Source organism: Macrotis lagotis, chromosome 1 (genome assembly GCF_037893015.1).
Source record: "Macrotis lagotis isolate mMagLag1 chromosome 1, bilby.v1.9.chrom.fasta, whole genome shotgun sequence".
NCBI lineage: Eukaryota > Metazoa > Chordata > Mammalia > Peramelemorphia > Peramelidae > Macrotis > Macrotis lagotis.
The window spans coordinates 824,699,648-824,725,348 of NC_133658.1; the positions used below are offsets into that span (position 1 = coordinate 824,699,648).

At 34.6% G+C, this 25,701-nt stretch overlaps 1 protein-coding gene across 3 annotated transcripts in view; it reads left to right on the plus strand.

Moving 5' to 3' along the window:
* SETDB2 (SET domain bifurcated histone lysine methyltransferase 2) overlaps positions 1-25,701 on the plus strand; it is a 52,229-nt gene that overhangs the window by 11,791 nt on the left and 14,737 nt on the right. For 2 of the 3 annotated variants that reach the window (XM_074217135.1, XM_074217136.1), the window contains 6 exons: positions 7,607-7,732; positions 7,909-7,974; positions 12,045-12,144; positions 19,264-19,821; positions 22,884-23,003; positions 25,222-25,391. In XM_074217135.1, coding sequence (XP_074073236.1) covers positions 7,607-7,732; positions 7,909-7,974; positions 12,045-12,144; positions 19,264-19,821; positions 22,884-23,003; positions 25,222-25,391 — 1,140 coding nt within the window. The remainder of the gene's footprint in view (positions 1-7,606; positions 7,733-7,908; positions 7,975-12,044; positions 12,145-19,263; positions 19,822-22,883; positions 23,004-25,221; positions 25,392-25,701) is intronic. The other variant, XM_074217137.1, reaches the window with a different exon arrangement.

Sequence of the window (25,701 nt, forward strand, 5' to 3'; positions counted from 1 at the left end):
AGTAATTTTTTTTTTAATCAGAGCTATGATTTTTTTGGTATTTAAGAATCGTACCAAGAGAAAATTTCTTCTGCCAATGCATGCAGTAGCTGTTCTGAAACATAGAAACTCATAATAATGCTTGGAGTCATACAACTATATATGTCAGAAGGGGCAATGTGGACCCAGATCTTTTTGACTGAGAGGGATGCAGTGCTTATAGGCCACTGGAAGATAGAAAGTTGTGCTCAGGAAGATCTGAATTCAGATTCACCACAGACCTTTAATAGTTGAAGGAACCTAGGTTAAGTCATTTGATCTCTTAGCCTTTAGCTTCTTCATCTGAAAAATATACTTACTTCAAAAGGTTATTGTGAAAATCAAATGAGGTCACAAATAAAATGCTTTCCAAAGTATTTTTTGCACATAGTGAGTGCTGTGTAAATGAGAGCTATTACTGCATTCATATGCCATAGTTTATTTAGCCTTTCCCCAATTATTTGATGCCTGAGTGATTTATGGCTTTTTTTTGTTATAACAAATACCAATGCTATGAATATTATTTACCTCCTTAGTATGATTTTCCCTAGGACCCTGTCCTTTCTGTCCTCTAGGTGTTGCCTAGGTCCTATCTTCTCTCTGTACCATTACTCAGAGTTATCAGCTTTCAGAGTTATCATTGAGGTATCAATGGCATTACATCCATCATGAGGTTTAGGTATCGTGTCCATACATGTCTTCAAACCAAACATTCCTTTGTAACCCTTAATTTCTCATCTCCAGTCATGCATTGTCAAAAGTCTGAATTACAAAATATTTGAGAATTGGAACTAACTTTAGTGGTTGAATATTTACACACAACTATACACAAAAGGAATCCCCAACATGAGGGACCTTATAAAAATTGTTATCCAGCTTTTGCTCAAAGACCTCAGGGCAGCTAGATGGCACAGTGGATAGAGTATGGTCTTTGAGTCAGGAAGACAGGAGTTTGAATCTGGCCTCAGATACTTACTAGCTATGTGACCTTAGACAAGTCACTTAATCCTGATTACTTCTCATATCTCCAGTCCTCCTGATTCATATCTGGCCCCTGGACACAGATGGCTCTGGAAAAGAAAGTGAGGGCTGGAGACTTAACACATCACCCCCCTCTCTCAAATCCAATTAATGTGCTTGTCATGGCATCACTTCCCTCATGTTGTGGTCTTCTTTGATAACAAAGGAGAAACGGCATCATCATCATCATCATCATCATCAACATCATGAAGGCTTCATATTCAGAATCCAAAATAAAATTCATCCCAAAGTCCTCTATTTAATAATCTAAAGCCATGTATCCTCCACACTATCCTATATTTTTGAGGGTCCTAGAAGCATTGGTTAATAAACCTGAGGTTATAATGCCTAATTACAGTAATAATGATAATAGTATCTACTAGTATTTATTGTTTTAAGACTTGCAAAATACAGATGGCTCATTTGATTCTCACAACAATCCTGGGATATAAATGCTATTTCTACTTGTTTGCAAATGAAAAGACTGCAGCAGACAAAGGTAAAATCACAGAGCTAGGAAGTTTCTTAGGTCAGCTTCGAATTCAGGTCTTGCTGTCTCCAGATCTAGGATTTTATTCACTCTGCCACCCAGTCTATTTGATTTTCCCCTTACCCAATATCCAATCAATTGTCAGTGTTTTAGGCTTGTACTCAGCACAAAGAAATAGAAATACAAAAGGAAAAAAAAAAAAAACCTGTTCCTTCTCTGAAGGAGTTTAGAGTCTAATTGGGCCAGCAATCCACAAAAGAAGCTGAAAAGGAGAGATTCAAGGCAGCAAAACTTTCTCTGGGAAACGAAGGAATGACTGGTCTGGTCTCAGAATGTTGCTGCTCTTTTTTATTCTACCTTCATTAATAGAGCAAATGTTAAATTCTCTCAAGAAATTAGTGAAAATAAAAATGTTATTAATTTTTTTAATTTTCAAAGTTAGTGGATTCCATGATATTTGTTCACACACCAATTGGACCATAAACTCCAGCTTAAAAATTCCAATTGTATAGGTTTTCAATTCAACACTATTTGAGTCTGGACCAGAGGAATTCCTCATCAGTTTGTTTTGTTTTGTTTTTCTTATGTGGGTGGACATACCAAACTCTTGATTTTTATAGTCTTTGGAAGGTTTCGTTGTGTTCCAGGACTGGTTGCAAAGAGCAGTGTCACCTGTGTGTGAGATGAGTTTGCCCACTTAAATAACACTCAAAGATTTCTCAAAGTATGAAGGGAAAAGTTTTATTCAATTCTCGAGACTTGGACCCCCTTGCTCCATCTTAAACATGGAGAGAGAGAGAAAAGGGCGGTAGAGAGCAGGAAATCCAAGATCTACTTTTCCTAGTGTGATTCCCCCCCCATCCTTGTTAGTGAGGAATGTGGTCTCCACAATCTGTCTTCATCAGTTACTCTAAAGAATAAGCGTGTAATTCAGAGACAGCTTCTCCCCCCTCCAGGACAAGGAATGTAGAACTATCTGGACTTCAGTCCAGATAAGACAGGGTCAGTTTACTCTTTACATTTTGGTCAAGGTGACATAAAATTGCTTGTCAGGGGAGGAGAGGCAGAAGGGACATAACACACAGCTTTAACTATTTGTAATCTATAATATTCTACTGAAGAAATCTCAGACTTTATCCCATTCACCTGCCAAAAGGAGCTTAAAATGTCATTATCTTTAGAGAAACTCTTTTTCATTACTCCTATTACAGTGACAAGTGTATTTGTACCAGTTTTGTAACTTGATATTAATAAATGAAAGGTTGTCAAAAGTTATCTTTATTTTTTTATCTTTAAAGTAATCTTGTACAATATTAATATGTGTGGGAAGCACTTGTTGAAAGAGAGCCTTTAAAGGAGCATTTTGTTCAACCAAATCAAATGCTTTTTTGTTTTTGTTTTTTGTTTTGCAAGGCAAATAGGGTTAAGTGGCTTGCCCAAGGCCACACAGCTAGGTAATTATTAAGTGTCTGAGGTCGGATTTGAACTCAGGTACTCCTGACTCCAGGGCTGGTGCTCTATCCACTGCGCCACCTAGCTGCCCCCCTTTTTTGTGCGTTTTTAATGTTAGCAAAAGGTGAGATAACATTTTCTAAACATCTTTCTGTCAGTTGTATGATGGTACAGTTTGGTCTTCTGTAGAATAATATTTAGATAATTAAACCTGTTCCCTTCTAATAGTCTTATCAGGGATGTCATTGCTCTGTATGTCATTGATACTATTTATGGATCAGTAATTAGTGAGGTTCTCTCTCCCTTTTTTGACAGTAATAAGATTTAAGAGAATTTTGCTTTTTACCCTTTGTTATCTCTATTTCTTTGAGGTACCTTGAGAAAAAAAAACCCTTAAAAATTTTATCCTCTAGTCCGCTACCATTTGGAATTAAGTGCAGCTTCTGTTCCCATCTTTTTTTTTTTAATGACATTTCCATTTCCTCCTCTTTAAGTCTAAATATAGTGGTTCCATTGTCCTTGATGGTGAAAAAAAAAAGCTTGTCATAAAAATGTAGGTCTTTTAAAAATTTTGCCTATTAGCCTTCCAATTTCATCTTTACATATGCTTGAGATTGCTTCAATGTTTTCAAGTCAAGGTTTCTTTAAACTTTGTTTTTTTAACCCATTACTTCTTAAACTGTTTTATGGGATAATCTGTTCATAAATAAATATAAAACTGCACATTGTTTAATCTACTGATCTTTGAGACTTTACAAAACAGCTTACATTCTAAACTGATGTTGCCTTGGCTGCCTTATCTATATTTAACAAGCCAAATCTATATTTTAACAAGCCAAAACCACTTAAGTGGTCTTTAGGCCTGTGAGGCATCATTAATAGAAGCTATTCCTATAAAATTCATAGACCTGGTTCAAATCCTGACTCTTCCTCTTTTACTTATGTGATTTTAGCATTTGTAACAGGGATAATCTAGAAGCCTTGCCAGTAAAATCAGGAGAGAAACTCTGGATACCCATTATCACTACTATTATTTGAGACCGGTGATTTAGCATAGTACCCCCTCACTCAAATCCAGTTCACATCATGGCATCACCTCCCTGGTGTCATGTCTTCTTCAGGAATAAAGGACAAACATCATCTATATATATGATTTTAGTCTAGTCACATAATTTTTATGGCCTTAAGTTTCCTTATCTTGAAATGAGGAGTTGGATTCTTTTTTTTTTTTTTGAGGAGTTGGATTCTTAAAGTTACTTCTAGCTCTATATCTATGATCTTAGGATCGAATGTGCAACATTTTTGTAATCAATGTCATTGGTCTTTCCTCCAGCCATTTATCAGTTTGGGGTATTTATTAAGCCAAATTAAAATTATTTTTAGTTTCATTACCATTCCTTTTTCTCATTTTAGTCTCATAATTTTATGTTTATTTATATTGGCTATCTGACAGAACACACACAACCTCATTCAGAAATGCCTCCCAGATTAGTAAGTATGTTGAATTTTGGGGTTATCAGGTATCATGACTAATTCCTTCACTTATTTCTTCTCATTCAAAATTCTGCAGTGATTCTACATTATCTATAAGATAAAATAAAAACTTCTTTTTTTTTTGCAAGGCAAATTGGGTTAAGTGGCTTGCCCAAGGCCACACACCTAGGTAATCATTAAGTGTCTAAGGTCGGATTTAAACTCAGGTACTTCTGACTCCAGGGCCTATGCTCTATCCACTGTGCTACCTAGCTGCCCCTAAATACAAACTTCTTAACTAAGAATTTAAAATCCTCTACTATCTGGAATTTTTAAAGGCCTTCTCAGTCTTCCTTATCCTCACAGTACCATGTTTTAGCCAAAATAGACTTCTTTCCATGCTTCATCTTCTACCAGAAGATAAGTAAATAGATTTTTAGCCTGTCTGGCCCCTGTGGCTAGAAATGCTTTCTTGGCTCCATCCCACACAATCATTGTCTTTCTTTAAATCTGAATTCAGGTTTCACATCCCTATGTCTTCCCTGGAAAAAATCCAGATATTCTTAGTCTATTATTTCTTGATCTAATCTGGAAACCTTGTTCAAAAAAAGTAGAATTTTTAAAGAAATAAGTTCTTTAATTAGAGATTTGTCCCTCTGCCTTAATACTTTCTGTTAAAAGGTAATTATTTCTGAGAATACTAACATTTTAAAAAAAAATTTAAATGCTTGTAAAAAACTTATCACTTCCCAATGGATGAGTTCACCCTACCTTGTTACAACAAAAAGGACAATCAATCTAAACAGATTGACACTGGTAGTACATTGACAATGTAAGCTTTATTCAACCTCTATGGTCTACCAACTCTTCTGAGAAGAGGAAGCATGTCTCATTGTAAGTCTTCTGAAGTCACAATTGATCACTTTATTGATCAGAGATCTGTCGTAATTTAGTGTTATTTTCCTTTACATTATTATGCAGAGCATGTCAATTATCCTCTTAATTTTACCCTTATCTCCATCAGTTCCTGTAATCTTCCCATTTCTCTGAATTCATTAGTTATTGTTTCTTACAGTATATTCCACTGTATTCATATTCAATAGTTTATTCTGCTGTGCCATAGTTAATGAATATTTGACTTGTTCCTTAAGGGACTTTTCTGTTTGTCTTTATTCTCCTTAGGATATATGACTTCTTAGTGGTATAATAACTATTATTTATTTGGCACTTTAAAGCTTTGGAAATAATATTTTTTACAAATATTGTCTATTTTTATCTTCATAACTACCCTGAAAAATCAGGTGAGCAGGTTTATAATATGTTAGATCTTCTGAGAACTTTTGAATGATCTTGAATTCTGGATGGGAGATAGTCTATTATAAAAGATCCTATCAGATGGTGTTTTGTTCTACTGAATCAAGCTATCAGCATAATGGAATATTACTTCTCTAAATATTTTAGTAAATTGTGAAATGGTAAGGATTTGTTTCATATGCATTCTCAATTTTTCTATAAATAATTCTCAAATATTTTATATGAATAGAACAGGAATATAGGTTGGTAGTTCTTGGTGTTCTCTCAGGCTTCTTTTTTTTTTTTAACAAAATCCTTGATTTTTTTCTATACATTTTGTGTATTCTCTTACCTTCTGATGCCATGTGTGTATGTATACATATCTATATGTCTATCACACACACACACACACACACACACACACACATCTTCCTCAATCCTCTCACAATTATATTGCCTCCACAGGTCCCCTTTTGGTTTAATTCATTTGTCTTTCTTCACTTTAGTTTCTTTGTTGCCTCTTTAAACACATCAAGGACTGTTTTTAGGATTCAAGCTTTGTGAATTCACCATTCTTGATGGAAAGAACAGTATATCTTAACTAAACTTTCTTAAGACTGCCCTTAACAAAAAAAAAAGACTGCCCATAACACCCATTGTTTATAGTACTGTTCATAATGGTCTATCATCCTTCTTCCTAAAATTTTATAAACAACTATATATTCTAACCTATTGCTACTCTTTGTAGCCATCCATCTCTTTATTTTTGTCAAGTGTGTTTGTTTGTCTTGGGTGCTTTGCTATTACAATTAATTGAACTGATTTCCATTGGTTAAACATACAGCTGAAATTATTGGCTATCACTTATGTTATCTATTTTGCATTTTTTATTTTGGAGATCCCTTCTTAATTCTATAAGGCTATAGTGGTATCATTGTTATGACCTTCCTCTTTGGGGCCAAGAAGTAACCTCTTCTATTTTCACATTTTCTGGAAGGAGAGAGCAGGACCTTGCATTATGAGTTGCAAAAAATTTACATTGAGACTCTTGAGTTCTGAGCCAGTAACCAGTAATCAGATCTTTTTCATGTTCTGAGAGGCTCTTCTCCAGGACCTTGGTTCTTGACACTCAGATGACAAAGATCATACAGAGTAAAATACAGACTCTTGTTAGTTGACCAACTTAAAACATGACCCTCCAGGAGAACCCAGACCAGTCCAAAAAATAGGCATAGGATGTTGGGCAATAGAGACAGCAGATGAAAAGCAGAAAGGGACATCAAAAATAGCTAGAGAGCTCTTCGTATCATTAGATCATCTTCCCCACTCTGGGCTTGGTGACTGTTTTTGGACAAAAGGAGGTGGAGGTCCTCCAACCAGCTTAATATAATAGTTAAGTGAACTTACAACTTGTAGTTTAAAATTTAGGGGGCCTAAAATTAGAAAGCTCTGGATTTAAGTTACTATTATATAGCAGTCTGCCCTTATATAAGAAATTTTATCTGTTTTATTTTTGTAGGAACATTAGAAAAGAAATGTGAAAGGTAAAAAAACACCATAACTTATTCTTCTGCTGCCCCTGCATGTTGGAGTGATTAATTATGTAACCAGAATTTGGAAGAACATGAGCTTTTCAACAAATCTTTCAAAAATAGCAATCTGTCTTGATCATGTTTTTGTTTATTCGATCATTTTCTTTTAGTTTTTTGCTTTTCTTCATGTAGCATTGAAGATACATTGACTTCACTGATACTATTTATTACTATTCTTAAAAGAAGCTTATTTCTTCATCTGAACTTTGTAGGTTCTCTTGTTTTCCCCCAAAAAACATCTTTCTGTTTTAATATATTTTTATTTCAGGAGATGCAAAAACTTTTTGGAGGGATCTAGAAGAGGATGGAAAAGTGGACATGATATTTGAGCATGTACAGAATGTATTGTTGTCACTCAAACAAAAGATCAAAGATGGATCAGCAACAAATCAAGGTATGAAGAAGTTTGAGTTGAAAAACAGATGAATGAAAGTCCTGAGTTAGCTTCATGCTCAGTGTTTGTTTTATGAATTAGGGAATCTTGCTGCTTTTACCATTTGTTAATGTTTAACAAGAACTGAACAGCCCTTCGCATTCCTTCTCCATGCTTCTCTCTCTTTTTCATCACAGAATATATTCAAGCCATGACCCTGGTGAATGAAGCAGTTAGAAGTAACACTTTACTATTGATAAAAGGTATGTACATTTGATTTTAACACATTAATATGACATGTTAACTAAAGATAAGAGATATGTTGGTCAATCTAGTTTATTGAGTTCATGTCATTATGATTTGCTTTGTAATATGAAGATCCAACAAATTCAGTTCTCACTAAGAACTGTCCCATCCTCTGCCTTCCTCACAAAATACATTAATAATATACAACTCCTTTTAACAGGATAAACACAATTGCCCCTATAGTTTCATGGGTCTCCCAGGCTGCTACTCTGTCCCTTCCCTCTTATTTTTTTTTTGATGGTATAGGTGGGTGGGGAGAGGAGTCCTGACTTGACTTCTAAGGGACTCCCTTACCTTAAAAGTAATTCTAGAGAAGAGATAATTTTTTCAAATTATCTCTTAATTTTCTGTTGTGAATTTGCTCAAAGATTAGTAGATATAAAAGGAAATGAAAACTGTTGAACAGATTTTAATTAAAACTGCAAATTGTCATCAGAATTTTTAATTCATTTCAATTCTTCAGATACTTGTTTACCACCAGCCATCTGCAAGGGATTGCACAAGACTCTGGATTACAGGGGGCGGCTAGGTGGCACAGTGGATAAAGCACTGGTCCTGGAGTCAGGAGTACCTGGGTTCAAATCCGACCTCAAACACTTAATGATTACCTAGCTGCGTGGCCTTGGGCAGGCCACTTAACCCCATTTGCCTTGTAAAAAAAAAAAGACTCTGAATTACAGAGACAGAACAGGACAAGTAGGATACAGTAGACACAAATTATTTTCCTTTGAAATTTCTTATTTCGAATTGTTGTGAACATGTGGTCAAGCTTCACTAAAATTAAGGCATTTGGGGTTTTTTTACTGTTAAGTCCTTAAAATTATAATCTGTTTTAGGAACTGCAGATAACTACAAGCCCTAGTTTATCCAGAGAAACTGAAATGCATTTCCATATAAAAAAGTGTCATCCTTAACCTTAAAGGAGAGTGACTGATTTTTTTTTTTATACCACCAGACAAATACTCTAAAGATGAAAATGTTAAAATTTACTTTTTAATTTAAATGAAAGTATATCATTAAATTCTTACTTAATTATATTACTTATATATTTTCTAATTTAAAAAAACCTTACAAATAAATTCTAATCTTCCCTAATTTATTTTTCCATTAGTAAAACTTGCTTTTTTGAGACTTAGAGGGACAAGTGACTTATTATATGTTATAATAAATCATTTGAAAGCCCAGAAATAGAACTCAGGGTTCCCCTTTCTGGGAACTGATTATTCCTTAAGACCACAGCTCACTAGCTAATAATTACATAAATGTATGCCATGTCCTATACTGTGAAAAAGTGAACCAAAAGATTGTATTTTTTTAAAAGAAAGCATTACACTCTGCCCATCCCATTTAATTATCAATTGAAAAGCCAGAAAGATTAAAATTATTTCCATTTCTGATACCTTATCTGCAAATCTTGTTTTGTTCAAATGTATTAAAATACATTTTCAAGTACCCTATAGAAGAAAAATATTCTTAGTTACAGACATGTAATTCTGTTTTAATTATTTTCTAGTACCACTGTAAGTTATCATATTTTACATTGATTTTCTTCTGCTTAATCAGATTTCTTGTACCTCATGGGATTCCTATATTCTAACTTTATTAATATTTTGATCATAGTAATTATAACTGACAGCTTTTCAGGTTTACAAAGCACTTTCTTTGCTCACAGGATTACTGGAAAGGCAATCTGGTGTAGAGGAAGGAATGCTGGTGGTGGAATCAGAAGAGACCTGATTTTGAACCCTGGCCCCAAGACTTATTAGTCCTGGGGCCATGAGCAAATGATGTTAACTTCTGTGAGCCTCAGTTTTCTCATCTGTAAAGTAAGGACAATACCTGTAGTATCTCACAGAGTTACTGTGAGGATCAATTGAGAATCTATGGTTCAAGTGCTTTGTAAACCTTAAAACGTTATTTACATTTTTGTGTATGCGTGTGCACACACACACACACACACACACACACACACACACACACACCTGGAGATATGACCCAATCTGTGACTTTACTGGTATAAGAAATTGCCTCTACAAATGTACATTGATACCTGCTCTGCAACTGTGTCATTGAGAGGTTAAGTAATTTATCTTAGGGTCATACAGCCAGAATGTGTCATAGGCAGAACATGATGACAGATGTCTCTGAGTGCTAGGTCACATCTCTGTCTACTGTACTATGTTGCTTTATATATATGTGTGTGTGTGTCTGTATGCCTGCAGGCATGCGTATGTATATGAAGTAGCCTTGGTATAAAAGTCACACACATATATTTGTATTTCTAACTATTTCTCTAGTTATCTTTTTTTTTGCAAGGCAATGGGGTTAAGTGACTTGCCCAAGGCCACACAGCTAGGTAATTATTAAGTGTCTGAGGCCGGGCTTGAACTCAGGTATTCCTGACTTCAGGGCCGGTGCTCTATCAACTGTGCCACCTAGCTGCCCTACTTGTCTTTTCTTTATGATTAATCTGTACCAGAATATTAGTGTAACATAATCATATACATTGTATTGAGGATATATTTTTTTAATGTTTAAAATATATTTATTTGTGAATTTTACAATTTTTCCCCAAGTCTTGCTTCCCTCCCCATCCCCCCACAGAAGGCAGTCTGTTAGATTTTACATTGTTTCCATGCTTTACATTAATCTAAATTGAATGCATTGAGAGAGAAATCATAGAGGATATTTTATTTTGAAGGGTCATTGACTCAGAAGAAAAATCAAATCAAATCCACATACGTAAAAAAGAATTAAATTCCTCTACAAGAGTATAAAATGAAGAAATTGTATAAGATTCATTCTCTTAAATGGTATATTATGAAATGTAACATACATCCCTTATAAAAATTAATAGACTATATAAATAATGTGATGGCTAATGAACATGAGCAAAAAATAAAGATATATGCAAGGGGAGAAATACAGAAAAGGTAAAGGAGTAGATGTAAAGAGATACAGGGCTCACTACTGGGTCTGTGCCCTGAAGAGATTATGAAAAAGGGTAAAACATCACTTGTACAAAAATATACATAGCCTCCCTGTTTGTGGTGGCAAAGAATTGGAAATTAAGTAAATGTCCTTCAATTGGGGAATGGCTTAGTAAACTGTGGTATATGTATGTCATGGAACACTATTCTATTAGAAACCAGGAGGGACAGGAATTCAGGGAAGCCTGGAAGGATTTGCATCAACTGACGCTAAGTGAGATGAACAGAACCAAAAGAACACTGTACACCCTAACAGCAACATGGGGGTGATGATCAGCCTTGATGGACTTGCTCATTCCTTCAGTGCAACAGTCAGGGACGATTTTGGGCTGTCTGCAATGGAGAATACTATCAGTATCCAGAGAAAGAATTGTGGAGTTTGAACAAAGACCAGGCTATCGCCTTCAATATAGGGGAAAAAAAACCCATTATCTTATTATGTAATTTTACTATCTCTTATACTTTATTTTTCTTCCTTTAGGGATATGATTTCTCTCTCATCACATTCAACTTAGATCAATGTATACCATGGAAACAATGTAAAGACTAACAGACTTCCTTCAGGGGGAGGGGGGAGCAAGAATAGGGGAAAATTGTAAAACTCAAAATAAATAAAATCTTTCTTAAAAAAAGATACAAGACTGGATACATAAAAGATAAATACATTTTAGGAGGGAGAAAAATGCACAAAGAACAATGTAAACATTCAGAGACATCATTCCATGATGTGGCCTTTTATGATGTCATGGCTAAAAACAATTAGTTTATATTGTGATTTTACAACTGTAGGAATGAATGTAATATATACTCAACCCCAGTATTTATTCCAGGCATAGGTGGGATAGAATTAAGGGCAGATTTAAACCTATATTTCAAATATTTCTTCTATGTACTTTTCCTGTCTAGTATTTAGGTTTTTTGGGTCTAATCTTAGGGTCCCTCTGGGGGTTATACATCTCAGGATTCTTAGTAGTCATTATAGTGAAATGATTTTTATGATAACATGGGTTTTATTCACATTTAAATTCTTTACATAGATGATGATATAACTGACAGAGAAAACAAGCAAGAAAGCAAGATAAGTGTTTTGCCTCCAACATCACAGGAAGACTCCAATTCAGAAGAATCTTTGATTTTGTATGTATATCAATTTATACGTATAGCTAATGAATATTTTTTAAGTATCAAAAAGGAAATTTTGTTATAAATTTAAATTGAGATTAATTTCACATGTGATAGATTATTATTATTTTTTTACCAATAGAGGCTTTAAAACTTAACATCTGAACATTATATGTGGTAGGTACTAGTCACATCTTTCTGGTAAAAGGTTATTCCAGTTTCTGTATATTTAAGCATAGTGCCTCTTAGTTTATGATTTTTATATTTATCTTAATGGTTCAGTGAAAAGTGTTAAAATATCCATCTCTGAATTTAGGTTGAGAAATCATTTTTCCAGTGTCTAAAATGAGAAGGTAGAAGAGAGACCAGAAGGACTTAAGAAGGTTAGTAGCCTTTAGGCAGGGCCAGAAAGTCTCAGCAGCTAAGCTCTCCTGACTGCTTCTTCGTATTCTATTGTGCCGCGCCCCCCCCCCCAATACTAGTAAGAGTTCCTCAGGTAAGATAAGGAGTATGCAGGGCATGAATCTGACTCAGTCATTGGTCTACTATTAGGCAGAAGGTAAGCCTAAGTCAGCTCTGGTCCTCAGTCAAAAGACATTTCTCTATCATTTTGGCAGTGGAAACACATGTTCTTGCATTCTTTCTGGGAAAGAAAAAAAGATTTGAAGTTGTTGCTTATTTTTCTTCATTTGAATACTGAAATGATGAAAATTCTTAACAAATTTATGAGGGTCAGTTTTGAGTATTTTAAGTATATTTTATTTTTAAAACATAAACATTCAAATATCTCAGCTTTATTTGGAAATAGGAAACCTATCAAAATAATTTTTAAGAAAACCCCAAAGGTTTTTGAAGGTTTTTTCATTACTTAACCATCATTTAAGTAGATTATGAAAGCAATTTTCCAGTGCTTTCTGTCATCTGAGTAAAGGGAAGCCATAGGGTGAGAAGCTTTCTTTGCCTTAGCTCCCTCCTTGTTGATTAAATGAGAATCATGATTTTTCTTAAGGAAGAGAACTGAGGGGTTATCTTTTAGTCCAACATACTCTGTAGGACAGAATTTTCTCCACAAACTTCCTTACAGGCTATCACACAACTTCTTCCTAAATCATTTTCAGTGATGATGAGAACATGATGTTGAAGTATATTCCATTATTAAGTTCCTCCTTATAATTAATGAAATTCTTCTTGTTCTTATCCTATATCTGCTCTCTACAACAACAGTTAACTCCCTCTTTTGCAATAAACTTAAAGTATTTTTAAGACAGCTTCCTTGTCTGGCCTTGATCTTTTTTCCTCTAAGTTAAATGTACTTGTTTCTTTGACTGGGATCCTCATATGAGATAATTTCTACATTCCTCTCTATTCTAGGGTGTCCTCCTTTATAACTTCTTCTGCTACTATATGTATATTAATGTTGTCTAAGTCAAATTATCCTTATTTAGCAGTTTTGAGATGATAGTCAAAAAAGATTTAGACCTTTTATCAAATGGATTTCTGTCAGGCCAGGTCTCCTCCATCCTATACTTGTACAATTGATTTTTTGAACCTTAATATAAGATTTTGCTTATCCCTATTAGAATTTTAGTTATCAAATCTAGAGCTCAAAGGGACCTTAGACCTTACAAATGAGGAAGCTGAGATTCAGAGAGATTTGATGACTTACCCAGAGTCATATTGCTAGTAACTATGAAGCAGGATTCAAATCCAGACTTCCTGACTATAAGTTCAATGCTCTAAGATTGTGTCATACTGCCATTATTATATATCATCTGCTTCATTTTAGCTCATTGACCCAGTCTGTCCCAACTATTTTCTGGACTAAAGTAAGCAATCAGAAGGTATATGGCCCCTAAGGGCTTCTTAATATGTAGAAGCTAGTATGGCAGATGTTATGCAGGTCAGAACTATTTATTTTTAGGTTATACCTAAAAGCCTTGTAGCCTTGGTTGCTCTGGCTCATGAAGATCTCCTGAGATCATGTAGCACATAAGGAAGTGGTATTATTATTTTAATTCATCTGTTGCTTTTTGGTTTTCTATGAAAGAAGACTGAGTTTCTCAAAGCTAGGCCTCTCTCTCATCCCATTTTTTTAAGCTTTTGTTATCACATGGATAATAATATTTAAAATGGTGATTGGGGCAAAAACAGAAATATATGAGCTTATATCTTACATTTAGCTTCTAAATGACTATGCTAGCATTCTCTGGATTTCTATTTTTATGGTCATATATTTCACTAATTGCTTGAGGTTACTAATATACTTCTAATATTTCTCCTTACTACTCAGCATGATAACACATTAGGCTCTTCTGTATCTGTGGTTATTGAGCTCTTTCGTTTCAAATTTGAGTTTGCTGGAGAGATCCCAATGCAATTGGTCTATTTCTTTGGTTGGTTACTTTTTTCCCTTTTGGGGATTATTATCTAGTCAGTTTTTTTTTGTTGGTTTCTTTTTTTGCATTTTAGATCTTTCTTTTTGACTTGTGTTCCTGTTTTTAGTCTCTTTGGATGTCTTCCCTGAACTTTTGAAATTAAGTTTTCTAAAGTCTAGAATAAATGGCTGATTAAGCCAGAATTTCCTTTCATTAAGCACAAATTCCAAGGTAGCAATCACTTTCTTCTCTAAGATTCCCATCAACCTTCTTTATTGGTAAGAATAACACGCAACAGCAATCCCATGTTTGCTGACTCTTCCTTCTGAGATAAAATGGTTAAGGAAGCAAGTCAAGCATTTTTGGATGCTCTTCTTTTAGCAAAGTGAGATTTTTAGAAACTGCATTGATATTGACTTAAAAGTAAGTTATTTTTTTTTAAATTGACTTTACTTTTTAAAGGAAAAGTTTTCCTGATTTGACTTTTCAACTTTAAAGTTTGATGAAATCTCATTAATTTTCCTTTCCCCATTTGGGACAAATATAATTCTGATACCTGTTAATAGAAAAACATTTAGAAAAATTAGAGACTAGTAATTCTAGCAGCTCTGGCAGAGAAATGGAAATTGAAGGGGATACCCATTAATTGGAAAAAAGACTGAACAAGGTGTGATATGTATTTGTGTCAGAATATTATTATGCCAAAAGAAATGATGATATGAAGTAATTCAAAAGAGAATGAGCCAGGGCAGCTAGGTAATGAAGGAAAGAATTATAGCATATTTCTAGGAGGAATGGCAAAATCAAACTGTGTCTTTTCAAGAATAAGTAAGATCTGGGGATCTTTGTAGGGAGCAAGAAAGGCCTAAGTGGATAGAGTTATTGAAGATTAGAAGGAAGGGATTATCATAGGCTCAAACTACCAGGGGAGGAACAGTAAAGTATAGTTTCGAAGGCACAAGACCTTGGCAAAAGAGAAACTGCCTCCTCACAGATACTGGAGCAAAGGAGAAATGGTATTATTGAGGGATTGTAGACTTGCTAAAAGATCATAATGGATAGTCTCAGATTTCTCTTTATAGAAATCCAGTTAATATTAGAGAACACATATACACACACACACACGTGTGTGTGTGTGTGTGTGTGTGTGTGTGTGTGTGTGTGTGTGTGTAGTGGTCCTAGTCAGCACCCTTGTGTGACTTATTCCAGTAATTTTCAATAACAGTAGAAATAGAAAGATGATAGGAATATTATCAGGATTAAGAATGGGATGAACAAGCAAGGGGGCAAGGTTTTTAGAGCATAGAGAACAGTGTAAAGGATTATTGCTCCAAAATTTTGAATTAAAGTGAGTCCTGATAAAAGTATAGTGACCTAGGACAGCAAGGAGGATGGAATGAGAAAAGGTTTCAGTGAAGATGTAGATTTAGGAAGAATAAAATAGAGATGGAAGGACAGGCAATTATGGTTAGTAGAAAACTTTCAGAGTTCTAGATTGTGGTTTTGGAACATTTGTTAGTGATGATAAGATCATCGTCAATTGTAGATGAGATACAGTGAAAGTTCAGATCATGATAGTTAAGGAAGTCATGAACTGGAACACCAATATTTAATATTGTGATCCCCACCCTCCACCCGTTTGTGAGTGTAGTAACAGATAGAGTGGACAAGAAGACTAATGATCTTGAGAAAGGATAGAGAATGATGAGGGTGGGATGCAACCGATCTTACCATGAACTGGAGTGAACTTCAAAGGAGTTTTCAAAGAGCTTACCTCATAGGATAATATATAGTACATGTGACTGGCATAATTGAAATTATAATTTTTAATTTATTTCCATATTTTTCTTCCTGTCTCCTTTCCAGTGTTCAATATTGTTCACTTTTCATTTGAAAGATAAAAATATTAAATTAGATAGGCAACTGTTACTATAAATCTAATTTCCTAAGTGAATTTCACTTCCACTCAAATGTTTAAGATATTTAAACTGGAATAATTTTGAACTCAGTACAGTTAAGGTAGTGAGTAGCTTCCAGATGATACTTGTTGGGAAACTAAGGCAGACAGAATTCCTTCATTCCCTTGTATTTACTTGGAAGTCATCCTTTGGTTCCAGAAATGGAAAGCTGTATTTCAGCACTTTTAATATTCCATTCCTTCGCCCTCTTGGAAAAACAAATAAAAATCTAAGAAAATATCAGTTGAAGAGGGCAGGGGAGATAAATAATGACACTGGAAGAGATGCCAGAAAAAGTACTTTTTAAACTTGTTGCTGTATCCAGGCAAAATGAAAAGGTAAATGAAACACTCCATTACTTAACATTGCACCCTAGGTGTACAAGTCACTTGACAGTTAATAGCCTGAGCCAAAACAAAGAATAAAGTTATGTAAAGCTTTAGAAAGCTGAATGTAGAGGGACAAGAGTGTATAGAATGAAACAACAAAAGAAAGATCCCTGATAGTAAAAGAGTGTGCTGAAGCTTCAGTGCTTGTTGAAAGGTTTTGCAATAGCAAAAGAAGCTGGTGAAAAAGAGCTGGTAGGAGAAAAGAAGTTCCAGAAGTATCATGAAGTAAGCCTACAAGGCCCAACTGGCTTTAGAAGACAAGAATTATAATTCATATTCAAAATAAAGTGAGACTAAAACAAAGACTTGACATCACCCAATAGGTGTATCATATGATGGTAAGTTATTTAAGGGGAAATAAGATTTTATCCTGTTGGTTTTTTTTTTTAATTAGAATCCTCCTTGCTAATTTGTTTTATTTTCTGGTATTTCTTCAATCACTTTTGTTACAGATTCATCTTACAATTCTACATTTCTGCCAGTTAAGGGATTCTGTGAATAGAGTGCTAGGTCTAGAGTCAAAAAACTTTGGGTTCTAATTCAATCACATGCACTTACTAGCTATGTGACCCCTGGGCAAGTCACTTAATCATTACCTGCCTAGGTTTCCTCATCTGTAAAATGAGGAAAATAGCCCTACCTCCCAGGGTTGTTGTGAGAATCAAATAAGATTAATATCTTGTACACTTTAAAACCTTGTATAAGTTGTATTTATTAATTTTGTTTCTTAGTCTTTTATGTTGGAATACATCTGTTGTTTTTGTTGTTCCCCCTTTTCTTGACATGGTAAATAGCAAGACTTTTGACTTTGGGAGTCACAGGACCTGAGGTCAATCTCTCACCTCTGATGTTCCTAATTTTTATGATGTCAAGCAAGTCACTTAAATTTTCTGGGCCTCAGTTTCCTCATGTGTAAAGGGAGAATGTCTTTTTAGCTCTAAATCTGTGATCCTTTGCTTTTGAGAGACTGACAACCTCGACTAAATGGCATTCCTCTTTCCCCCTTATGAAGGGGAATACCCTTTCATGGCCAGTATCTGACCCCAGACATGAGAGGTTGCACTTTAGAAACATTTAACATGTGTATGAATCCAAGAGTGTGACTTGGAAAACAAATGAAAACATAAGCAAATACCAATTTAAAAAGGTAGGGGAGACAAATAATGACACTGGAAAATAATCTCTATTTCTAGGCCTTAGAGATTTTACTAGTGGAGGGTTTGCTATAGGAGCAGCAGCTGCAGAGGCAGGTCAAAGGCTTTTGTCTTGCCATAGCAAGAGCCAGCTGCAATGGCAACAGTCTGACTCTCTTTGTTTGTAGTCTTCCAGTCTTCTTCATTCTTCCTGGAAAAGCACTGCTAGAATAGTTATAGCAGTACTAGAAACAGCTCTGAGGCTTTGTCATTAGTTTTGGTTTTGTTTGAATGTCCTCACCCTTGTGTCCATGTTCACTTGTCCATGTGTCTGTCAGCTTACCTTTTTCTATTTCTCTTACTATGCTCCTGAAGATTAGGGTCAGGAAGAAGTGAGCTAGTTCCCTTGTCTAGATCTAGTCTGTCATTTTTCCAAAAGTCAGTGGTCTGTAATGTTTGTATAATAGCAGTATCAGGTCTTTTATAATGAATAGAGACAGAACTAAAAACACAAGTTGAGAAAACCTATAGAATTCTATGATAATACAAGGTTTTAAACTCTAATCTCATTCTTTTTTTTGGAAGTTTTATGTTCACTCCTTTCTTATTGTTCTTTTACTATATTCAGCTGGATCTATGGTGTTACAATAATAAATAGGCAAGTTGGCATAGTAGATAATGATGGGCTTAGAATTAGGAAGACCTAGATTTTTTCTTCAGACTGCCTCTAGGATCCTTAGTGAGCCCCTTAACTTCTCTAAATCTCAATTTCCTCATTTGTAAAATGGGAATGATAATAATAGTAATGAATTTACAGGGCTGTTACAAGGTTTAATTGGTATAAAACTCTTTTCAAAATCTCAACATGCTATTAAAATATCAACTGTTAGTAGTGGTGATAGAACTAAAGAGAAAAAATGGAAAAATTGAGTCGACTGGAATACTAATAAAAGCAGCAAGCTTTTCACTGAATCAGTGGTTTTTTGTGAGCTTATAGATAATGTCTCAACTAGGAATTTGATGAGTGACTAATAAATTTAATGCATAGTGATGAAACCAAGAAGTATCAGGTATGGTTTTAGACTACTAGAGATTTATAATCTGAATTTAGGAACAATTATATATGTGACCAGAATGTAACAAAATGTAAATTATTTCAGATTCTGATTTAGATAACAGTGTGTTAGGATACCAACTACCACTGTGCTGTTTGTTTTCTTTTTAAAGATGTGTCCCTTTAGATTTGTGTTACTGATCATTCTTCTGTCTTTTTTAACAGAACTGTAGACGATATAGCAGTTCTAACTTTGGAAAATGAAGTTTCAGAAGAAAAAATACTGTCTTTGCAACTATCTTTTCGGAATCATAACTGCTGTGATACATGTCTGCCGAAATCACCTCTTACCTCTAAAGTGGAAAACCCACTCATGATCCCCATCTTGAGTTGTTTCCAAAGGCGACATGCGAAGACAAACTCTAATTGTGCTGCATTCCACGTGCATTATAAAACCCCTTGTGGAAGGAGTTTGAGGAACTTTAAGGAAGTCCACCGTTTCCTGCTTGAGACGGAGTGTAGCTTTTTATTTTTGTACCATTTTTCTTTCAATACTTATGTGCAGTTGAACAGGAATTTGCTGAAGAAAGATGTGTTTGTTTCTGACACTGATATTAGCCACGGAGCCGAATCTGTGCCTATTACCTTCTGTAATGAAATCGACAACAGAAGACTGCCCCACTTCAAGTACCGAAGGCGGACGTGGCCCCGAGCCTACTACCTCAACAATTTCTCTGGCATGTTTAGTAATTCATGTGACTGCTCAAAAGGCTGCATAGATATGTGAGTAGAAAAATAGGCATTTTAATCAAGATCACAAAGGTTTTTTCCCAGGAAGTTCTGTCTGGGGAGCCACAAGGCCTACTGGATGGCCTGAAATGTGAGGATACTTTTTGTTGGTTGATAAAGGGGAAGAACCTTGTTAACCAAACAGTATCATGGTTTCCAACTATCCCTCATCCAGAGATGTTCTTTTATTTGACTAAATTTTAATGGGATTTTCCTTAATTTGATGTCACAGATTATTTGATTATTTACAAAGCATTTTTAAATGGTTGATTTGCCATACTTGGGAAACAGATACTTATGACCCGAAGCTCTTAAGCTTCTAATTACAGTAATAGTATTATATAAGATTGGGAAACATGTTAACAGAAAACTACTTGGAAGAGTAAATTTGACCTAAAGATATCTATGCATGTAGGATCCAAGGTTGAATCTGGCCTCAGGCACTTAATAATTACTTAGCTGTGTGACCTTGGTCAAGTCATTTAACCCCATTGTCTTGCAAAAACAAACAAAAAGATATCTATGCATGAATCTGCTGCTATATATATAATATTGTTATGTATGACTGATAAATTTGATCTAATTACTTTATAATTAAAACAAAAGTTACAACTAAAGTTCCCAGTCAACAGGTATATAACCATTCAGAATAATGTCAAATACATATTTTTGGATATTATTTGTAACCTGCACTAAATTTAAAGATGTTAATGTCCACAGCAGGGAAGATTAATTGGAAGTTTATGTTGAAATGCTTTTTATACTTCTGTTGGAAAGGATAGTTACTAATAAGTTTAAGTAAATGTATGTAGGGGTCAGTACAACAAAATGTTGAAGAACCCTGATCTCTGCTTTGAAATATAAGATATGTGAAAATACGTTGGCATTTAATGGCACTTTTGTTTTAACACAGGTACAGATTCTTATGTAAAACAAAGAAAATATCTTATCAATAGATATATAAATTGTTCTTATTTCGTTAGAGATATATCAGCATTATAGCCTACGGTTGGAAAGTCCTTTTGCCTAAAGATTTTATAATCCAATCCTTTCTGTGATTGCTAAACTATTAGATTAAAGGAATGCTGTGGACATATTATACTTGAATTTCAGCTATATTTAGCTATATCTCTCATGATATCATTGTGGACATGATGAAGAGATGTGGACAATAATTAGGGATCTAGTGGTGATTGACCGGACCCAAAGAATGCTGATGAATGTCATTGTGGAGATGTAAGCATTGAATCATATGGTAGGGGACTAACCATACTTGGCCCTGTTCTGTTGGATGTTTTTATCAGTGATTTCAATGAAGTCATGGATAGTTGACTTATTGGATTTATTCATACCTTGAATCTGGGAGGGCTAGTGCATAGCTTGGATGATAGAAATATGATCTAAGTAGCTTTTAATAAATTTTATATATATATATATATATATATATATATATATATATATATATATATATATATATATATATATATATATATCAGTTAGGGGAAAGCATATTAAGCTTTCCCCTAACCTTTCAGATGTTTAATGTAATGATCACTGTCTCATTTTTAACAGAGAAGTAAAATTGAGTGTCCAATAGGTTAAATGACCTACCTAGTATCATGTATACTATGTGATATGCCTTAACTTGAACCTAGGTCTTCAGTCTCTGATTCTCCTGCCTTTTCTTCTGTACCATGGTGCTTTGGCTGATTGATAAACTAATAATTTCATAAGACTAAATTTAAAGTCTTGTATTTTGGGGTTTTTTAATCAACTGTATAGGCTAAGGAAGACCTTGCTACAAAATCATAGGAGTATAGACTTAGAACAGAAAGCAACATTAGGGGTCATCAAATCTAACCACCTCATTTTACAAATGAGAAAATGGAAACATAGAGAGGTTTAGGGGATATGATCATTCACCCAGCTAATAAATATCTTAGGCAGGACCTGAATTCAGGTCTTTGCATATTTCAGTCTAACACTCTCTCTTATGTAACTTAACTGCCTGATTCACGTGGACAAAAAAAAACCAATCTGGGAAATTGTTAGCTATAAACTCAGTAGAGGTTAACATTATCACATTGTAGTCAAAAAGGTCAAAGATATGGATTAGAAAAGAAGAGAATAAGGGGGAAGAATGAGAACTATCTTCTAGTATTTTGAGGGTTGTTATGTGGAAAATGCATTAGATTTGTTTTGCTCTACTTTGAAGGACAGACTTAAGACCAGTTAATCAAAATTAAAGGAAAGCACATTTCAGCTAAACATAAGGGAAAATGAATTAGTAGTTGTAGTTGTCCAAAGCTATAATATAATGCCTCAGGGAGTGACTGTAGGTATATTAATGGAAGCTGGATTATTACTTGGTAGAGATAGTATAAATAGGATTTGTTCTTTGAGTAGAGAATGGATTGGATGCTATGATTCCCCAATTTACAAATGAGGAAACCAAGGTCCAGAGAACTTAAATCACCTTGCCAAAAGTCACTGTAAGAGTTATTGACAAATTTGGAACTAAAATCTAGGTTTGATTTTCTATCAAATACACTTGATAAGATCTACCCACCTTCATATACACAAATATTTATATCTGATTGTCTAATTATTAAACATTGTTTCAGTACTTAAGTAAAGAAAAAGAGATTTGAGTGACTAGATGCCAAATTGTTGTTTGCCCAGGCTTTCCATGTGCCAGTGAAGATAACTTACAAGCATATACAAAATTCTTAATTAATCATCACAACAGATCTTCCTGTTCAAGAGAGGATGGTCATAACATATTGGAAAATTGTAGGAAACTTCAACTAAGGAAGTGAGGGAGTAGAAGCAGAATAAAGTCCTGGAATAATATACATAAATTGGAGCCATCTCTTTTCCTTTTTGCCAGGACCCTGGACTTTGGACAATGGGTTGTGCTGTAAAGACCCCTGCCCAGATGAATAAGCAAACTGCCTATATGTCCCTCCTTTTCCCTCCCCACTTCATTGCTGTCCTTTTTCACTTGCTGACCTTGTGCTTATATATTTTTACTTCACCTATCGCCCAACTTTTAGAGAAAAATGTGCATGCCTCCAGCTGACAGCAAAGGGCTATGATGAGAGTTCTGCATGGTCAAGTGTTAAACCCACTTATGGCTATAGCTATAAAAGACTGCAGCAGCCTATACCCAACGGGTAAGAAGTATTCATGTTTTGTTTGAGAGGGATCATAGATGATGAGGGGTTTCCTCTTTCTCATTGTCCCATAACATGATTTGTCTTCTCAGGTGTGTAATTTGTATTTTCATATATACTTATGTGTCCAGATTATCTTCCCTAAGAGAATGTTATCTTGAAGGCAGAAACTTTTCATCTTGGTCTTTGTATGCCAAGGACCTGATTTGTAGTGAGTATTTAATAAATGCTTGTTGCTCAATTGATTCTCAGCAATCTAAATCTCACTGCCTGTGACAGTTGTGCAAAAAACAATTGCTTTAAAGAATAAAAATGTAAAACAGTTAAGTTTGTCCTTGAAATGGAAGTCAGTAACACTCATCATGCCTGTTGCCATTCTACCTGTCCTTCAAGACCCTTCCCAGAGAAGCTGCCTTCCTTAGCCCTTCCACTAAAAATGATTTCTCCTTTTTCTGATCTTCTGCCTTATAGAACTTTCCTGTATTTAACCTGTGCTACTTTGCATTTTACATGGCTCATATTCCTCTATTACATTTTACAAACTCCTTCATCTTTGTCACTTTTCTAGCATCTAACATTACATTCTTTATAATGGTCACTTAATAATTTTTTATTAAAGTATTTTGCCTTTACTATAGGAGTTGCCTACACCTAGAAATTCTTTATTGATTAATACATTTATATGGAGAATTTATAAGATCTGAACTTTGGAAATATGACCATCTTCTATTAGTATTTGCAAATTTAAATATAGAAAATAAAGTAGGGTCTTTTTTTTTAATCTGGATCACTTGATCAAGAGTAATCAGAAACCTGGAATTCTCCTAGTATTCCCCTTAGGGCTTCCATCTAGCCTTCTCCCTTATTTATTTTACCTTATTTATCTATAAATTTTCTTTTTTTGTTAAGAACTTGAAGTGTAATATGTAATGATAAAGGGCAGCCTCAAATCCAAGAAGACTTGGATTCAAGTCCTGCCTTTGATCCCCAGTCACAGTGCTCTAGGGAACTCCTTCAAACTATTAAGTTTTAGAAAAGGTGCTGCTGACTTGAATTAGTAGAGGGTATTTTCTCATTTGGTAGTTTCATATGCCAATGGAATCACAAGTCCATTTATATATATTTTATATATATATATATATATATATATATATATATATATATATATAATATATATTATATATTTAATGAACATGAGCATTGCAGTATTTAAAGAACAAAAAACATGATTGTATATGAAACCACTACCTGTTAAATATTTTTGAAAGTTGTATTAAATTAAGCATAATAACACAGTTTCTCTGTTTATGTCCCTTTCTGAACTTTATAGTTTTCTGTATAATTTTTAAATGTCTTATGGATGCTCCTTTCTTTCTTTTTTTAGAAGTTATTTCATTCCCTAAGAACTCTTCTCTTTTTTCCCAATGGAAGTCTTGTCTTGTAAAAAATAAGTATAGTCACACAAAGCAAATCTAACCATTGACTGTACCCGAAAAATGTCTCATTCTGTACTCATATCCAGCTACTACCATTGCCAAAATGACAGGCTTTGGGGATGATATGGGATGTTCATCATTAGGCTTCTGTCATCATGCTGAGACTCTGCAGGGATCTTTCAGTAGTCTTTCAGAGTTGTTTCCTTTGACCTTACTGTAATCCTCATATAAATTGTTTTCCTGGTGCTACTTCCTTCATTCTTCTGTTCATCAAATCTTTACAGGTTTCTCTGAGTCAGTCATATTTATCATTTCTAATAGTACAATATTATGCCATAAATTCATTTGTTCACTTTGTTTCTGATTCTTTACTACTACAAAAAATTCTTCTATGAAATTTCTATACATAGACCTTTTTCCTTTTTTGTTAAAACTTGACTTCTCTCTCTTTTCTTCTTACAGACTGATTTCTGAGCCTGATCTTTTTGCCATGGTCTCTACGTAGCTTTCCTCTTATCTCCCCTCTGTGCTTATTTTTCCATTTTAGCCCCTAGGCCCTGCAGTCTAAATAAAGCATAGCTTTAAAAGGGTAGGCATCCTATGTTCAGAGTTCTCTATCTGTACATTGAAAATGATAGCAATACTGCTGATGTCAATATTTGCTTTTCTCCCCCTCACCCCACCCCACCCCTTACCTGAATGTTTTCTCTTATTTATATATATCAATGTTTTACTTGGCTACGTCTGTCTAATTTTTTTTCTATTACATTTTTCAATGGTAGAATTTTTGAATGCAGCTTCTTGTGCAAATGTGATCCAAGAACATGTCAGAACAGAGTTGTCCAGCAGGGTCTTCAAGTTCGTCTTCAGGTTTTCAAAACTGAGAAGAAAGGATGGGGAGTCCGTTGCCTCGATGATATTGACAAAGGGACATTTGTTTGCACTTACTCAGGTAAAATGAAGTCTTGTGCTGAAAAAAAATTTTATTTGAGTCAGTTATGGGTGATTGATGATGATTTCAAAGACACTGCTTTGTTTACTGAGTCTGTACTGGTGACAGGAAGCATCATTGAAGAGGAGAGAGAAGTCAATTTGAGGTTTCTAACTAATGACCGGAGGTGAAAGGAGGAGTAATTTGAGAAGGTCCTAGGTATTCTACATGGGAAGAGAAAAGCTGTATGTTAAAGAAAAGGACATAGAGAAAACAAAAGGAAAGGTCTAATTTTCTTAATTGGCAAATATTTCTTAAGCCTATACAGTAT